Genomic DNA, 19,711 nt, shown 5'->3' on the forward strand with positions numbered 1-19,711 from the left:
CCATCCACACCCAGTGGGAGAACGTACGCCCACTGTCTCGCTCACTGAGAGAAGAAAGAAAGGGGGAATGGGAAGGAGGGGAGTCCAGACTGGAATTTTCTTTCTTGGCCCCTTGACCCTCTTACCATCCCCCTTCTCTAAGCTTGACACCTGTTATTTGATCAGCCCCCCCCCCCCCCCCCCCCCCATGATCAATGTTAGTAGCTACCCTAACATTTTGCCGTGTAGTGAATACATAAACTTATGCGGGCCACTACTACATATCTGCCCTTTTTATAGTTTTTGTCATCCAGTAAACCGTTGTGCATATTATATAACCTACATACATAGATGTGTGTAGGTATGGGAAAACATAGAAACTTGTGCACTATACAACTCCCTATACCCTTCAGCTCAACTCAGTGTTGTGTGTTCATAATGACCACACATAAACTGCATGCCACCGTCACAGCTACTTGCAACACCACTGTAGACACTACCTCACAGAGGGGGAGAAAGTGTGTTTGCTTGGTCATGGGTATTCATTTGTTTATGGTAAGCAAACTGAGCAGTTTAACAAGGTGTGCATAAAAATGTAATTACATAATGGACACCAGACAGTGCAAGGCTGCCAACCATAAGCACATATGATTACCCCATAACAAAAATAAAATTTCACAAAACATATACATACATAGCTCCTTAAACTACAAATGGGCTGCTTTTTGGCAATATTATGGAAGAGGGGAAGCCAACATTGAGTATTTACCACAACATAAACATATACTCTTTACATTTTATTGTTATTTTTGTGAGGGAACTACTGTACAAATACCCATTAAACAATACTAAGTCAGTTGGGAACTTTGAGTTTCCTTGGAGCTGGCTGTATTTTTATGTTTTCATTCTCCCAGCAATTTGGTTGTATTATCACCCGATAACAATTTAACTTGGCTACATCCCAAAACATGAACTCCATAAAAGTCATTGTTTTCTTTGTCAGAGAACTACAAATACTCATGTCGCATTATTAGGGATTGTTATTCTTCGATTCTTACATATAACTCAAGCATAGATTGGTAACTTTTTGGCTAATTTAACACACGTAACTTACAGGGCATGAGACAAAAAGAATGGCATGCCGGTCAAAAAGAATGGCACAGATTGGCCTCGGAGAAACAGTGTCGGTGTGGTGCCCTCCCTGAAAGCCGTGATAGGACAAATCTGCGCTGTGACTGACTGTCTAGAGGTATTGGGCCAGCTAGCCTTGGATACTCCTCGACAGTCATGTTTTTCACCTGTGTTCTGCCATTCTTCCGGGGTCCTCTCCTGCCTTGTCTTGCTGTGCTGTGTGGTGGAAGCTGGAGGTCGGTATCTGCTCCGTGACAGAATGTCTAGATGTGCTTGGCTTGCTAGCCCAGGATACCCCGCCTGGTAGACTCGCCACCGGTGATTTCCTGGTCTACAGGGCCCGCTGCTGCTGATCTACAGGGCCCTCTGCTGCCTCACTGTGCGGTAGCCTACTGCAATGCGACTGTGCACGTTGACCAGATCCACACACCGGGTGAAATCCCTGTCAGCACACACCTTCAGGGCTATTGAACACACTGGGGTCCTAACTAAGGAACCAACGCTCGGGCACACACTTGATTCTGATTCTAGTAGACCAGTAGGCTACAGCTGAACATTTTTAGGGCATTTGAGGTTTTAATTTGTTAACATTTTAATTTGTTGATTTTCTTTTTGTTCTAGCGAATTGTTAGATTCAGTGGTTTAAAATGGGTGTTTTTGTACAAATGGTTTTAATTGCTGCTTATCTGATGTATAGCACATTGCATTGTCTTATGTACACTTTCGACTTCAACTGTATATACTGTAGTGTATACCATCTACTGCATCTTGCCTACGCCGCACCGCCATCGCTCATCCATATAGTTATATGTACATATTCTTATTAATTCCTTTACACTTGTGTGTATAAGCTAGTTGTTGTGAAATTGTTAGATATTACTGCACAGTCGGAACTAGAAGCACAAGCATTTCGCTACACTCGCATTAACATCTGCTAACCATGTGTATGTGACCAATAATATTTTATTTGATTTGAAGAGTGTGCAAGGCGGTATTGAATGTGTTACTGTTTGTCCATGTGTCACTGTCTGTCACCTTACATTTTCCTCTCGATCTGTGTGCACCTACGTTGTAAACTTTAATTCATAAGCTAGGTTGTAGCAACCTCATGATGTGTATAGGACAAATTTGAGTATCCTGTAGTAGCCTAAGCCTATCGCTGTTACAATGAACTGGGGGAATTGAATATTAATGACAGTCATCTAATATGCTGTAATAGAAATAAGGCCATACTCATTAAAAAAATGGACCTCTCTCTCCTCCTGGCTAAATCACTTACACACTTTTGTGTACAAAGCATTGATCGGGCAACTCCCTTTGTATCTCAGTTCCTTACTGACCAGATCAGTCACTCAATATATTCTTCGTTAAGAGTTGCTTGATCATTGCTAGACAGCCATTTTCAAGTCTGTAACTAGGCTACTCAAGAACATTCAATGTCATCTTGGTAAGAAACTCCAGGCCTTGTCTTTAAGGTTATTGTCCTGCTGAAAGGTGAATTTGATGACAAGCATACCCATAACATGATGCAGCCACCACCATGCTTGAAGCGGGGTGTGTCATGTTGGATTTGCCCCACACACAACGCTTTGTATTCAGGACATGAAGTTAATTTCTTTGCAACATTTTTCGCAGTGCCTTATTGCAAACAGGATGCCTGTTTTGGAATATTTTTTATTCTGTACAGGCTTCCTTCTTTTCACTGTCATTTAGGTTAGTATTGTGTACTAAAAACAATGTTGTTGGTCCATCTTCAGTTTTCTCCTCTCACAGCAATTAAACCCTGTAACTGTTTTAAAGTCGCCATTGGCCTCATGGTGTATTCTCTGAGCGGTTTCTTTCCTCTCCGGAAACTGAGTTAGGAAGGACGCCTGTATCTTTGTAGTGAATGGGTGTATTGATACACCATCCAAAGTGTTATTAATAACTTCACCATGCTCAAAGGGATATTCAATGTCTGCTATTTGTATTTTTACCCATCTACCAATAGATGCCCGTCTTTGCAAGGCATTGGAATACCTTCCTGGTCTTTGTGGTTGAATCTGTGTTTGAAATTCACTGCCAAACTGAGGGACCTTACAGATAATTGTATGTGTGGGGTACAGAGATGAGGTAGTCATTCAAAAATCATGTTAAACACAATTTTTGCAGACAGAGTGAATACATGCAACTTATTTTGTGACTTGTTAACCAAACGTATACTCGTGGTCTTATTTAGGGTTGCCATAACAAAGGGGTTGAATACTTATTGACTCAAGACATTTCATGTTTTATTAATTTGTAAACATTTTAAAAAATAAATAAGAAATTCCACTTTGTTATTATTGGGTATTGTGTGTAGACAAGCGACACAAAATCTCAATTTAATGCATTTTAAATTTTAAGTTCGGTCGGACATTTCCACCTGACCTAATTAAAGCTCCCCTGGCCCAGCAGAGTAAGTGGCAATGAATTAAAGGATTATTCCACCAACTCCATGGGCTTTTTCTACAGCCACCCCGGAAATTGGTTAATTTCCACACTCCTCAAAAAAGGCTCATTGCTCCACGTCCTCTGTCATCTCAGGGAGAGGAATTAGTCGGGCAACTGGCCGGATATATGTCCGGTTCTTTACCTGGATCTCCACCGATCTAACACGACCATCGGTCCCAGGCATGATCTTAGTGATACGGCCCACAGGCCAGGAGGCTCGAGGCAGCTGAGGGTCCACCATCATTACGACTTGGCCAGTTTCCAGGCTGGCCATTTCTCTCTGCCATTTCCCTCTGTGCTGTAGACTTGGTAGGTAATCCCGAATGAATCGGGCCCAGAAATGGTCAGCCAAGATCTGGCTGTGTCGCCACCGGCGCCTGCCAACGAGGTTGGTATCAGCGTACATGGCTTGAGAAAGTGACGCATCTCGGCGTCCCATCAAGAGCATATTCGGTGTAACCGGATCGGGTTCAGCGATGTCTGCAGAGAGATATCCCAAGGGTTTGGAGTTCAGTATACCTTCCACCTCTATCAGGACAGTCCGCATGACAGTTTCCGTGACAGTTTGGTCCCCCAGTACGACTCGTAAGGCCGTCTTTACAGATTTGATCTCTCGCTCCCATGTTCCTCCAAAATGAGGAGCTCCTGGAGGGTTACATTTGAATGAGATTTGTTGCTCCATCAGCTGATCCTGGAGGCTGGTTTCCATGGCTTGGAAAGCTTCCTCCAACCTGGCTTTTCCTGCCTTGAAGTTTGTGCCTCTGTCAGCCAGGATCTCGTAGTGTTTCCCTCGTAGGGTTTCCCCCGTCGGGAGATAAACCGCCGTAGGGCCATGAGGAAGGCTTCAGTATCCAAACTCCAGTAGGTCCAGGTGGACACATCTAGTGGTCAAACACTTGAATAGAATGCCCCAGTGCTTTTCCACTCGACGACCTAGCTTGATCGTCAAGGGGCCAAAGCAATCGACTCCTGTTGACCAGAAGGGTAGTTTGAGGAGGCAGGCGTAAGCCAGCAGGGGTAAATCTGCCATTTTGGGCACCGTGGCTCTGGCCCGCTGGCCACATCCAAAGGGGTATCCACTGGTCGAACTCTCACTCCGTCTAGAGTGCCTCGACGATTTCCCTTTAGTTAAGGGGTGAGCGGAGCCGGTCTCAGGAAGCTGGTCGAACTATAGAGTGGGAGTTACCTCCTCCATAGGTTCTTCCTGTAGAACACTTTTCCGTCCCAAAACAGTTTCTGGTCCTTGGCCCAGAGGGGATGGTTGATGGCTGAAAGGTACACCTGAGCCATCACCAATTTGAGCTCTGGTGGCTTGCCCTTGGATGTGGGGAAACTCGACCACATAATCCTTAAGATAACCAGGTGCTTGCATGGTTCTCCTGGTGCTACTGGTGGTTGAGGATGAAGCCTTTGTTACTTTAGGCTTAGCTCCTGGATCTTTTCTTTGTTCCAAGACCTTTCCCTCCGCTGCTCTCTCTTCCTTTCTCCCTCCTTCCAGTGGAGACAATTCCTCCTTCTCCCCCTTAATTTCCTTTTCACCTGTCTTTGGTTCCGTCATCATCCGGCTTGAAGGACCATTGAAAGATTAGTGGAATCTGTGTGGGTAGCTGGACAGGTAGGATGACTGACAGTGAGGGTGGTCACGGGTCAGGGGACAGAGGAATGGATGAGACTGAGGCAGGAATTCCTTTAACCATAAAGTGGTATATTTACTGAGTAGTCTGTGCTGCATAACAAAGGAAACAGAATAACGTGTATCCAATCAAATCCATCATCACAAAGATCTAATCATAACAATCATTCATTATTAACATCATTTAGGGAATTCAACAATCCAGTTCATTAATAAGTCAATAGGAATCATCGGTGAGTACTGTAATTTCTGGACTATTAAACGCACCTGAATATAAGCCGCACCCACTGAATTAAAACATTTTTTTAATATTTTGAAGATGAATAAGCCGCACATGTCTATAAGCCGCAGGTGCCTACTGGTACATTGAAACAAATGAACTTTACACAGGCTTTAACGAAACACGGCTTGTAACAAAAATAAATAGGCTTTAACGAAACACGGCTTGTAACAAAAATAAATAGGCTTTAACGAAACACGGCTTGTAACAAAAAATAAAAAATTATCAGTAAGCTAATTTAGTTGTCTTTTTGCGCTGAGTCAATTCCTCACGCTGCTGTTTCCAACGTCTTATCATCGACTCATTAAGAACAAGCTCCCGTGCAGCAGCTCTCCTGACATTAGATTATGTCAGGAGAGTACCCTGCCAAAAATAATCACACAGCCATTTTCAAAGCAAGCATATATGTCACAAAAACCAAAACCACAGCTAAATGCAGCACTAACCTTTGATGATCTTCATCAGATGACACTCCTAGGACATTATGTTATACAATACATGCATGTTTTGTTCATATTTATATCAAAAACCAGCTTTTTACATTTGCATGTGATGTTCAGAACTAACATACCCACCGAAAACTTCTGGTGAATTTATTAAATTACTCATGATAATCGTTGACAAAATACATAATTATTTTAAGAATTATAGATACAGAACTCCTTTATGCAAACGCTATGTGAGATTTTAAAATAGCTTTTTGGCGAAAGCACATTTTGCAATGTTCTGAGTACATAGCTCGGCCATCACAGGCTAGCTATTTTGACACCCACCAAGTTTGGGGCAACCTAAACTCAGAATTACTATTATAAAAATTGGATTTCCTTTGCTGTTCTTTGTCAGAATGCACTCCCAGGACTTCTACTTCCACAACAAATGTTGTTTTGGTTCCAAATAATCCATAGTTATATCCAAATACCTGAACGCAAGAACAACTACCGTTTTGTTCGTACGTTCAGGTCACTATCCGAAGGGTAACGCGCGAGCGCATTTCGTGACAACAAATTTCAAAATATTCCATTACCGTACTTAGAAGCATGTCAAATGCTGTTTAATATCAATTTTTTATGCTATTTTTCTCGTAAAATAGCGATAATATTCCAAGTGGACAACGTTGTATTCATTCAAAGACTGAAAGAAAAAAATGGAGAAGTCTCATGAATGCGCATCTCAGTCTCACTGTCCCCAGACAGGCCACTTTCAAACACAGCTGCTGTACTTTGCCCAGAGACAGGAGACACTTCATTCCGCTTTCTGAACGCTTTAGAGAGCCAATGGAAGCCTTAGAAAGTGTTACGTAACAGCACAGATGCTCTAATGTCGATAGAGATGCAACAGAAGGACAACAAATTGTCAGACAGGGCACTTCCTGCATGGAATCTTCTCAGGTTTTGGCCTGCCATATGAGTTCTGTTATACTCAGACACCATTCAAACAGTTTTAGAAACTTTAGAGTGTTTTCTATCCAAATCTACTAATTATATGCATATTCTCGTTTCTGGGCAAGAGTAGTAACCAGTTTAAATCGGGTCCGTTTTTTATCCGGCTGTGAAAATACTGCCCCCTAGCCCCAACAGGTTAAAGCGCCCCTGGCCCAGCTGAGTAAGTGGCAATGAATTAAAGGATTATTCCACCAACTCCATGGGCTTTTTCTACAGGCTGTAACACAACAAATTGTGAAAGAATCAATGGGTGTGAATACATTCTGAAGGCAGTCAATGAAATTAGCCTCTAATGAATTTGAGAATGATTAGTTGCTGCATTTGGCCATTCTACACCACTTGATAGCACAATTTCACGCTAGGGTTATAAGAACTGAACCGATGGACATGGGGTCATGAAATTTGGTACGTAAACCTTATGTATATGTCCTTAGAAGTTTAGATAACCAACCTACAGCACTAGACTGAACTTCACTTGTGTCCTTGCTTCATCCTGGTGGTATTGAGAGAGAAACATGGTAATGCTTTCACTGATTGCACATAAAAGGTAGTTCCTACATGATATAGTGCTTGCTTTGTTATGCAACTGATCTTGTGTCTTTTCTGTCATTCTGTGAACCCTGTTCATTGCTGCTCACACCTATATATATTTATTTATTTATGTTTTTTTCTCTTTGGAGCCCATCTGGATGTAGTTTTATGTTTTTTCAATGTTGTTTTACCATCTTCCTCCAGACTACTCCAACGTCATCACGCCCCATTCAACAGCCCCCGGTGACCCGGAAACAACCAGAGGTGTCTCCCAAGAAAGAGAGGGGTGAGTTCTGTAGGTCCTAGTCTAGACAAGACAGACTGTATGGGTTTACAATACCACTAGTCTTGTTGTTAATAATATTAATATATCATTTATAAGACTTGTGTTATTGATTTGTTTTACATGCATCTGTATTATGTTTTCATGTAGTAACAGTGGCCTCTGATAAATATTGACATTCACCAAATTTGACATGAAGGTTATGATATTATGAGAAGTTACTAAAATACTACAGGTGTTTTTACTTTAAGCCATGTCTTTATAACATTGCTTTACAGAACAATGGATGTGATGTTTTGTAGGCATGGAAGTAACTGCCAGCAAGTATTACATTTAGGGATGTCAAAGTTAACGCGTTAATCACATCTCCATTTCTTCACCGCACGGACACTTTTTCGCACGGACCCTTTTAAGCCCAACACACAACATGCTCTGTGCGGTGTGCACTCGGTAGTGCTCTGTCTCTACTGTGGTACTTCAACAGCCACTATGAGCGCGCAGCTTTGAGCAACCATTTTCAAGGAAGATTAACCTGAAGTTAAATCATAAACACATTCCCAGGCGTTTCTTTACATAACATCAGAGCTGCCAGCTCTCTCGCATTGGCCTTGAGACACACACGCATTTGAGCCTCTTATCACAATCACACGCCACACCTCTATCTCACGCATTGAAAAGTACTGTTTTTAAGTCCATTGTATTGTGCGTTAACTTTTCAAATGTGCTCCAAATCGTTTTGAAATAGGAGCATCTGCATCTGCAACAACACCCGCGGAACCTCTATCATAACCTGTCTTGCCCCAGCACTGTGAACCACGGCACATTGAAGCATATGATTGGTCTCATTATGTTAGTGATAGGATGCGCGTTTTAAAGAAACGCCCCTCAAGACGAGAGTGGAGTTTAATGGAGGGGGGAACGTTCTCCGCTGAGTTTTATGTACAATGTCAACAAAATGAGGTTGCTGTTACTCCCATCCCTTTTGCAGAATGCAGCCTTTTGACAACATGTCCTAAAGTAAATTTAAAACAGCATTAGTCCCCTAGTTTATTTAGTCTGATGAGTTGAACAATTCTCATTCTTAACAAAGAACACTTCTGTTATTCCCCAAACTTAGTATTTTATTATTCCAATTTTGCCAGTGTCTAATATGCCTACTTGTGTCTTTGAAAATGAATTGTATGTATCTATGTATTTTTGCAGCCATTCGTGGACAGTTTTGAATAAGCATTGGATATTAAATGCTCCAGGCCATTTTAGTATTGTGCACATGCTAGGCAGAGATGGCGGAAGGGGACTCACAACTCATAAACACATCGTATATTGTGTCTATGTAGATTAAGATGATGGCAAGGATCTTCAACTACTAGGCATAAACCACCTGAATATTGATATTCATTTTTGAAGGTTGTATGATTGAGAAATTAATTGTTATAACAAGAACATTTTCAAACGCCCAGCACTTGGCTAATCCTCCTGGAGTACAAATAAAAAATAAATACAGATAAATGGAGAGCAAGCAGGTTTTTATTTCAGACTGATTTTAATAATTCACCAAAATTACCAAATGTTTGTGCCCTTACCTAGAAAGCAGTCTATGTACAAGGAGACTGCAATCTATAATTTGTTTCTAATTTTGTCAGAAAGTTGTTTTCATTGCAAGTTAAAGTGTGCTGGTAGCTAGCTAGCGAATGTTAGCTTGTTGACTTGCTAGCTAACGTTACGTGTATGATCTGTGTAGTAATGTTATTCAAATCGGGAAATATATTTTGCATTCTTAGTTATAAACTAATGATAGCTAACTAACATTGAACCTGGTTGGTTAGCTTTAGCTACCTGCAGATTCATACTACAGCTATGACAATGTTTGTATTGGTTGGTAGTAGTTGGGATTATGGCGGTTCATTGTTTAGCGAGCTAGCTTATCTACATGTCTAGACAAAAGACTACATGTCTAAACAAAACCCTTTGCCAGATGATTACATAACCCATCAAGTTAGCCAGGTGTGTCTGGCGGCGATTACAGCCATCTACTGTGTTTCATGAACGTGTACATGTCTAGACAATAGTGACCCATCCACTTAGCTAGATGTGGCTGGGGGTTGGTTATAGCATTTCCTTCACATGACCTATCAATTTAGACAAGTGTGTTGGGTAAGCGTCATCTAATAATTATAAAATATTTGTATCTGGACACTTTCTCTTTTTGATATTGCTACTGTGTAAGTAACAATTTCACTGTACTGTTTACACCTTCTGTATCCTGTGCATGTGACAAATCAACTTTTTTTATTTGATATAGTGTGATGTGATAGACGGTAATGTGAAGAACAACATGACCTGCACCAAAGTCAGGATAGGATGTAGGCCAAGGACTAGATATTATATTTTTACCTGAAGTTTCTCCTTATTGTAGGCTACTACTTTATCCTCTTTTAATCTTGAAATCTTTGGTTGTTTACTAACCTAATCACTCTGTTTAGCAAATGGCCTCACAGTGAATCTTTAAAGAGATGGGTGGGGCTAAGGCTTAAGAGGGTGTGAACGATGAATGAGTGTTGACAAAGAAGAGCTCTCCAGTAGGTGTTCCAAAACATTCAAGGACCATTTTCTCAAAGGTGAGGTTGAAAGTTTAGCAACTTTCAAAGTAGAATTACTTTCCCATTGCTCTTAAACTAGTGTATGATATACCATTTTCTAGCTCTGAGTCTCTACTTTTATCCAATGTAAAAAACACTTACTTTCAAATGTTGCTACATAAGAGGTAACATATCAACCCTCAAGGTGCACAAACATAAGCACCAATGCTTGATGAATAGTGCATCAACTATTATAAAGGATTAATTGCATGAAGAAATATAAGTGGAAATATATTTTTTGTTTATACTGAACAAAAATATAAACGCAACATGCAATAATTTCAAAGATTTTACTAAGTTACAGTTCATATAAGGAAATCAGTCAATTGAAATAAATTCATAAGGCCCTAATCCATGAATTTCACATGACTGGGCAGGGACACCGCCATGGGTGGGCTTAGGAGTCAGACCCAGACAATCAGAATACGTTTTTCCCCACAAAATGGCTTTATTACAGACAGAAATACTCAGTTTCATCAGCTGTCTGGGTGGCTGGTCTCAGACGATCCCGCAGGTGAAGAAGCTGGATGTGGAGGTCCTGGGCTGGCGTGGTTACACGTGGTCTGCGGTTGTGAGGTCGGTGGGACGTACTGCCAAATTGTCTAAAATGATGTTGGAGGTGGCTTATGGTAGAGAAATTAACGTTAAATTCTTTTCATTGTACTTTTCATTGTACTTTTCATGCTGTTTAATCAGCTTCTTGATATTCCACACCTGTCAGGTGTATGAATTATCTTGGCAAAGGAGAAATGCTCATTAACAGAAATATAATCATATTTCTGCATGCAATTTCAGAGAAATAAGCTTTTTGTGCATAGGGAACATTTCTGAGATCTTTTATTTCAGTTCTTGAAATGTGGGACCAACACTTTACATGTTGTTTTTTATTTTTGTTCAGTATGGATAGTCAAGAATTTGTTTGTATTATTCTACAACATCCTAGAAAAAACATAGGCCTGTAGGCTATTTTCGTAAAAACATTTCAGTGTAATCCATTTGATAAACTTTATTTGTAGATTCGATTAGTAGTAGAGTTCTAGTAATTAATGAAGTCCTGTTAAAGCTTCTTTTGACAAAGTAGAAACAAGAAAGATGATAATGTAACCAGCCAGGTGCATAGGTTAAATTATTTGCCCTATTCCTAAACAAAAGCACCAGTGCATTAACAATTGTAAAGGATGAATTGCGTAAAGAAATATTTGTGGAAATATATTCATGACAAGATATAAAAAGTCATTTGTTGATTGTATTGGACACTGTATTGTGCCCTCATGCGTGCCTTTATGAGTTTGTTTGAGTTTATTTATTTTTACAGGGACAGTGTACATTAACGTTTCAGTAGAAGTGCCGGTTTTAGCCAGCCGGCTATTTTTCAACCGCAGTCCCTGGGCAGGTTATTAAAAACAATTACAATACAGACAACCAATGAGCAGTGAGCACACGTAGAGCAACATATGACAAGCAAGACGTAGCATACAGACAGAGCAACATAGGACAAGTAAGATGTAGCATACAGACAGAGCAACATGGTATAAAAAGCAACAAGACAAAATCCATAAAAGCAACAAGTGTTTCCACACCTCACAAGCTACAGACAACATGGAAAGCGGCAATACACAGCTAGGGATTATGTTCACAAATCTGATTGACGTTTAGCCATGTTTTTTGTGAAAGTGTGATAGGTGGTGCAGTTATGTGTGTCTGATGGCATTGAATTCCAGACATGGGAAGCTCTCACAGAGAAAGTGGATTTACTAAAGGTGCTTTTCCTTAAGGAAACTATACAGTCACCTTTCATGGCAGACCTTGTGGATCTGCTGCCATATGTTTGGGTTTTCTGTTTAACAAAAATACTGAGTGGAAGGGGAGCCAGGCCATTTAGGATCTTGAATACAAGACATGCGTCGGTGTATTGCACAAGATTTTCCCAACCCAGGAGCTCATGCTTTCTGAGGATGTAACAGTAATGATGGCTATTGGGCTTCCTATCAAGCACTTTGAGAGCCTGTTTGTAGACAGACTGAATGGGTTTTAACGTTGTACAGCAAGCTTGGGCCCAACTAGTCAAGCAGTATGTTAAGTGGGGGAGTATCATAGATTTGAAGTACAGTTTTGCTACCTCTGTTGTCAAACAATTTTGTATAAATCGGAAATTTGCTAGGTTGAATTTGGTTATTTGAATTACCTTTTTCACCTGCTTTTTAAAAGAGAGGTTGGAATCAAGTATGATGCCAAGGTACTTAAAATCAGATACCACCTGGAGCGTCTCCCCTGACACAAAGACATCTGGCTCAGTAGTATATGTTGCCCTCTTTGTGAAGAACATGCAGACAGTTTTTTTCACATTGAGATGCACTGAGCCACTTTGTAACCTGGACCATTAAGGTAGTGAGTTCTTGTGCAGCTTGTTGTTTGCTCTTTGCATGCACATATATCACTGTATCATCTGCATACATTTGAACTTCAGACCCAGTACAGACAGAAGGCAGATAATTAATGTACGGGCTGAACAGGAGGGGCCCCAATATTGACCCTTGGGGCACGCCCACATCATAGCTAAGAGTGGGCGACAGCTCATTGCTCACTCTGACACACTGAGTTCTGCCTTCAAGGTATGATTTCATCCATCTCAAGGCATCGGGGGAAAAGTTGAACTTGGACAATTTTGTGATGAGAATCTCATGGTTAACAGTATCAAAAGCCTTCCTTATGTCCAGAAACACAGCCCCAACAACGCCCCTTTGTCCATCTTGGACTTCACATTTTCCAGAAGAAAGCAGTTGGCCGTTTCTGTGGAGTGTTTCGCTCTGAAGCCAAACTGCATGGAGTGTGAAGGGGCTGTTGTTGAGGTGGGCAATCAGTTGTTCTGCTACATACTTTTCAACAACCTTCGACACCACAGGTAGTATACTAATGGGCCTGTAGTTACTCACGTCAGCAGGGTCACCCGATTTAAAGATGGCCGTTATTATGGCCGACTTCCATACCCTTGGAAACACCCCCAGACCAATAGATGTGTTGGTGACCTTAGTAATGGGGCCAATGAGTGACTCTTTGTCGTTTTTAAGAAAGGTAGAGTCCAGCCCAAACACATCTTTGGCTTTAGAGTTCTTTAGTGAGCTAATCACCTTGTTCACCTTTGACTCAGAAACCTCCCTTATGATGAAGACAGGTTGAGCGTCATTTACTAGCACTGAGCCCAAGAAACCAGTGGAGGGGTTCTGTGTCAGTACCCTGACAGAGTCAATAAAGTAGGAATTGAAGGCTATTGCTATTTCGACTGCATCCTGTGTTAGATTGTTATTCACCATGATTTCTAGTCTTTTGCAGTGTTACTATGGTCTTTCCGTGTTAACTTTTTTAGATTCTCCCAGATCAATTTAGAATTTCCCTTTACTTCACCAATTATGTTAATAAAAAAGTTTGCCTTGGCCTGTCTGATTTCTTTCATCACCTTATTTCTCAACATGGTAAACCTACGTCTGTCATGCTCTAATTTGTATTTTAGGGCTTTTTTTAGAGCATAATCTCGTTCTTTCATCAATTTCCAGATTTCTCCATTTAGTCAAGGAAGAGTGCTCTTTTGGCCAGGTTTGCATTTGATTTTCTTTAGGAAGTCATTTATTGTAGTCTGGATTGTGGATAGAAAAACCAGACTATCAGCTTCCACATCTGTATAGGACAAGAGATCATTCCAGTTAATTCCCATAATTGCAGTTTCAAAATAATTTAATTCACTCTTAGGAATTCTTAGTTGATCCGGCTTTCTAACAGTAGAGAGGTTAAACCTGTTCTTAGAAAGCTTTCTGGCTATAAGTGTCAGATTATGATCAGATAGCCCAGTAACCACATTGAATGATTTAGTCACTCTCTGGTTTATTACTGAACACCAAATCAATCTGTGTTTTAGAGCAACAAGTCACCCTGGTTGGCCCTTTAACTAGCTGTGTAAGGTCAAAGGTATTAGTGATCCATTTGAGGGTTTTCCTACAAGACTTGTCTTCATAATTCATGTTAAAATCACCCATTAAGATGACCTCTTTCCTAAAATCACATTCTCTAAGCATGTTATTTATCTGATCAAAAAACACACTTTTGGTGGAAGGTGGTCTATACATTCCAATAAGGGTAAAATACATTTGGGGAGACAGTGTAACGTTCAGGCCAATACATTCTAGTTCATTATCACATGACCACTCAATTTATTTATATCGGATATGTTCTTTAATGTAAATCATCAGACCCCCTCCTCTTCCTTCAATCCTGTCTCTCCTGAAAACATTGTATCCAGGCACAATCAAAGCAGCATATGGAGAGTTTTTATGGAGCCATGTCTCTGAAAGGCAGATGAAGTCAAGGTTAGAGTCTGTGAGAAGATGTTGAATTTGATCACTTTTTGGAATGACACTACGAATGTTCAAGTGCCCCCCTAGTAGTCCCTTGGGCTTAGCTCGTGGGTCCCAGATGACTTGGGAGTGATTGACACATTGAAAAAAGTTACATTTTCTGTGTTTTCTGACGGCTGGGTTTAGGCCGTTTTGATTAGGGGCAGTTCGGTAGCGCAATTAACAATCCCTCCCGCTTGCACTGGATGCGGGGAACTAATTAAAACAGCTTGCGTACCAGAAGCAGAGTCAGGGATCGCATATAGCGACTTGGGTATGTTTGAAAGTCAAATTCCATCCTGGAGCCGGGTGAGTCGAGTGAAACCATGGGACCATAACACTCCCGCACTTCCGAAGCGGCGACGATCAGTGGACGAGGCCATCCACTGCTTTCCACTGTGGTGAGTATCGCTGGCTCGGTGATGTTAGGCTCAGGATTGAGTTGCACATCCCCGGAGAGCAGGAGGGTAGTGAACAGGTAGTTCAACAGTTTCCGATAAATGTTGGACTTGTGTTTGTTACGCCTAAGCGGTTCAGTGGAATAGGGAGCGAGGTACACTTGACCATTATTCAGAACATTATGGTATGCTGTGTACTGTCCGCTCCCGTGGAACGGTGAACCAATGTGTTTGGTGTTGATATTCTCCGGCAGTAGATTGATTGTGTCATCCCAGCAAGGACGCACTGAGATTATCAGTAGAGCAGCTACATAACTGACAATCATGGCAATGTACTGGAGATAAAACACATAACTGCGCTTTAAATCTTTGCATGAGTTACTTAGCTGGGGTCGGCGTACACCTGATGTTTTAGATAAAATAACAGCTTTCGTAGGAGAAGCGGCACCTGCCGCACCACCCTCCCTTCCGTCTGCCATTGAACTTAAGAAGGTGTGACTCACGGCAGTGCCTGGTGCCCCAGAGAAGAGGGCACATGGCCAGCCAGAAACAAACCTTGTCAAAAATTTTCCCAATCAATACCCAGCTCTCCATTTCTAATCCAATGTAATTTGCTTGCTTTGTGCTCTCAGTGATAAAGTTACAAGCATCCACACATTTCTTGATCTGCATGAATCAATCTGGTCTTCTCTTTATGCTGCAAGTCCACAGTCATCACACAGCTTCGGGGCTTTGCGTGAACAAGCCCCACAAACAATTCAGTTGCACTGCACACAGTTTTCATGATCGCTGTTTCATGTGCACCTGTCGCATAATCTCTCTGAAGCGATTGAATGGCATGGTCTCTCTGAAAAAATACCTATCAGACCAAAATGACTCCACATCGATGCTTTCTCCGCCGTATGCCCTGCAGACATACAAGGGTGCAATAAATGCTTTGAGTTTATCCATAGACATGTCCCAAATACGCTTTCCTTTTCTGTGCGCATGAGCAACAGTACAATCTCTGATGTGCTGCAACATCTGCATGTTACATAAACTCGTCATTCTTTTCTACCCAAACCGTGCCATCCCTCCCAGACTCCTGTCTCACCGTGGCAGTTGGGATCACCATCTGTCAGCTCTGTTCGGGTTATCTGCGGCAAAGCTCAAGCATTGGACGCGGAGGCTTGAAGTCAACATCAGAATCAGATGAAGACTCTTCATCAGCAACATCGATTTCAAGCTCAATATCCAATCCTGCATCCAACTCCTCTAAATTCTGCTGCATTTGCAATGCTGTCAATGCGTCTATTCGTTTGGTTCGGCTTGCCACTGTGAACTACAAACATTGTATGCTGTACCCAGTGTCGGATTTGGATCTCCAATTATATACCATTTCCAGCCTTTCATAATAAAATAATTAGACCGGCCACAATTCTTCGTAATCATTACACTGTTCTAAATTTAATCATCCTCTTCACCCTCATCATTCAGATTAATGAAATTAAATCACCCTCTTCACCCTCCTTATCATTTGGTTCATTGAAATCACGTGCGCCATTATCAATTTCTATCAGGTTTCTAATGCCAATTCATCCATTTATGACAGAATAGCATATTTTAAGTTTAAATGTATTATGTTGCTAGTTTTTGCTTAGTAGCAAGAGCAATGCTGCCACGCGAGTGGTCATGTGCTGAATGCATGAACATCACAGATATTCTTGGAAAAAGTGACATTTGGAAATAGAGCTGCACCTCCTTTAATTTTGAGAGTTATTTGACAAAGGTAAGTGTCATAGAAACTGCAGAGTATGCTCTTTCTGATACTATATATAAATCAAAATGTTTTTCCTGCATGTGACTCTGAAGGACTATTTGATAAAGTGATGCCCCTTTCCCTGCATCTCTCAATTACAAGATGCGCCCATCTCTTAATGTACAATTTGACAACTGGTAGGCCTAATATTGTCACTCATCAGATTGTCAATTTAATCTTGTCTGTAGGATAACTCTTATGTATGAAATTAGTTTCGGGATAGTTTGTGTAGTCTCAATGGGCCGGCTGTGCAGGCAGACTTGCGTTGTTTGTTTCCCGCTCATCAACTTGGATAGAGTCAAGGATATGTTTTGCATTATTCTAAAGGCCTACAGCAACACTTAGCATGTTCTGGTTTCTCTTACAATAAATGTGATTAGTAACAGTTACAATAAAGAAAACAATCCTGTAACAGCTTCTTTTTACAAAGTAAAATGTAAATGAGAACGGTATCAACCCGCAAGGCGTGCGGTCAAATTAAGTTATATATTTCATACAATTATTTAACTAGGCAAATCAGTTAAGAACAAATCCCCCTTTAAATAAAGGCTGCCTTCCAAGCAATGGGAACCTCTCCAGAGAGGAGAGGCAGGTTAAAAAGGTCAGAGATAGGCTTGGCAATGATGGGGCTGCAACCTTAAAGAAGAGAAAGGATCTAAACCATCTGACCCAGATGGTTTTTTGGGGTCAAGTTTAAGGAGCTCCTTTAGTACCTCAGACTCAGTGACCGCCTGCAGGGAGAAACTTTGTAGCAGGGCAGGGGGAAAGAGGGACGAGCATCGGGACTAGTCGCATTAGAAGGGATGGGAGATGAGGAAATGTTGGACGGGCAATCATGCATGGCTGAGTCAAATAGGAATCTTGACTTAATGAAGTGGTTATTAAAGAGCTCAGCCATGTGCTCCTTGTCAGTAACAACCACATCATAAACATTAAGGGACATGGGCAGCTGTGAGGAGGAGGGTTTATTCTTTAGGTCTTTAACCATTTTCCAGTACTTCTTGGTTGTTAGACCCACATAGACAGAACTGCTCCTTAAAGTGACTAACTTTGGCCTACCGGATAGCCTGAGTGCACTTACTTGTCATTTGCCTGAACGATAGCCAGTCAGCCTGAGTATGTGTGTGCTGAGCCTTTCGCCAAATGGAATTATTGAGGTGGCGTAACTCTGCCAGATCATGGTCGAACCAGGGGCTGAACCTGTTTTTAATTCTCATTTTCTTTTTGGGGGCATGTTTTAACAATACCACTGAAAATATATATTTTTTAAAGATCCAAGTGTCTTCGACAGAGGGAATCAAGCTGATTCTATACCAATTTACAGAGGCCAAGTCATGCAGGAAGGCTTGCTCATTAATGTTTTCTAGCAAGTGTCTATAACAAATCAGGACAGGTAATTTCACTGAGCAGCCATTATGAACACAGGCTGTAAAATCAAATTGTTTGGGGACAGACTTTGTTTAGACAACCGAGCACTGAAGGTGTTCATTGGTAAAGATTGCCACTTCACCACCTTTGGAAGATCTGTCTTGCCGAAAAAGGTTATAACCAGAAAGGTTAACATCAGTGTTCAAAACACTCTTTCTTAATTGGGGCTAGCAACAGTAGATGGGCCAGGGTGTACATAAACATTTCCAGATATCATCAGCAGTAATACAATCAGGGCACGACAGAGGACAGGGAGTGTTCATTGTCTATGAGATTTGAATGTGCATCAGATGGCAATAAGATCATATTGTACATAAATTTCATCAGGTAACATGAATACAAAGCCGGCGAGAGGTGGTTAGAATAGGATGGGAGGCCAAGAGTCCGTGTAACCAATAGAGAGTCCCGAGTGTGGGAACAAACAGCTTGTCCCACGGTTGGGTAAACAAGCAAGTTCATAGTTAACAAAGCACACAGGAGTCATGAAGCAAATAGCATAAAGCAGAATAAAAAAATATAACGACTTGGGGTTAGCCATTGTAAGTTCAGAGTCACTCGCCCCAACAAGATAACTTGAGAGAGTAGCTCTGAGTCCAGTAGGCTATAAAAGTATGCGATTGAAATAAATAGTAGGCCTATACTAGTTAAAGTGTTTGAGTAAGATCACATAATAAGCTTCACAAGTTAAGTTAGCCTACCTAAAATTCCGATCAGCCCAAAGTCTGCGGTGTGTGTGAGTGCGTGTGGCGAGCTAAAGCTCGGGAGATAGGGGGGAGTGTGGCGGGGGGTACCTGAACCAGACGGGGAGACAGGCCATGGCAGACGTTGAACAAATCGCCAGGTGGAATCCAAGCAGCAGGCAACGGGATTAGGTGTCACACCCGCTTGGGAGATACTTTTGTTGGGAGGCAGATTCCTTGAGGAAAATACCAGCTAGCTAACAAGTCTCTGTCCACCATTTATTTTCTCTTCAGTTTCGGGAAATGGTCCTTTACGACATGTTTGGGTGGGGGGGGGGGGGCTGTGAAACTCTTCTGCCATTGTTAGGCTCAAGGGCTTTGATGTCTCTCACTTCACACCTCAGTGCTAGTTGAAGTTGCAGCCGGATCTGTTCTGTCCTAGCAAGCTTGGTAGCCTTAACTTAGCATTCAGTCCTTATAAAGTAAAATATATCATTGTAATTTATTCTTGGCTTTAAAAGTAGCTTCAGACTAAACATGACTCACTCAGGTGTTTTCAGGTTTCTGTTGTACTTCTTTTGCTGGTTGTTGGTTTGCCACAGCATTAGCTGTGTTGTCCTTGGAAATAAGAA

General features: G+C 41.4%; 1 protein-coding gene across 2 annotated transcripts in view; it reads left to right on the top strand.

Moving 5' to 3' along the window:
- Positions 1 to 19,711, top strand: part of LOC115160620 (collagen alpha-1(XVIII) chain) — a 161,763-nt gene that overhangs the window by 100,537 nt on the left and 41,515 nt on the right. For both annotated transcript variants that reach the window (XM_029710826.1, XM_029710825.1), the window contains one exon: positions 7,673 to 7,754. In XM_029710826.1, the coding sequence (XP_029566686.1) occupies positions 7,673 to 7,754 (82 nt within the window). The remainder of the gene's footprint in view (positions 1 to 7,672; positions 7,755 to 19,711) is intronic.

Source organism: Salmo trutta, chromosome 24 (assembly GCF_901001165.1).
Source record: "Salmo trutta chromosome 24, fSalTru1.1, whole genome shotgun sequence".
Taxonomy (NCBI): Eukaryota; Metazoa; Chordata; class Actinopteri; order Salmoniformes; family Salmonidae; genus Salmo; species Salmo trutta.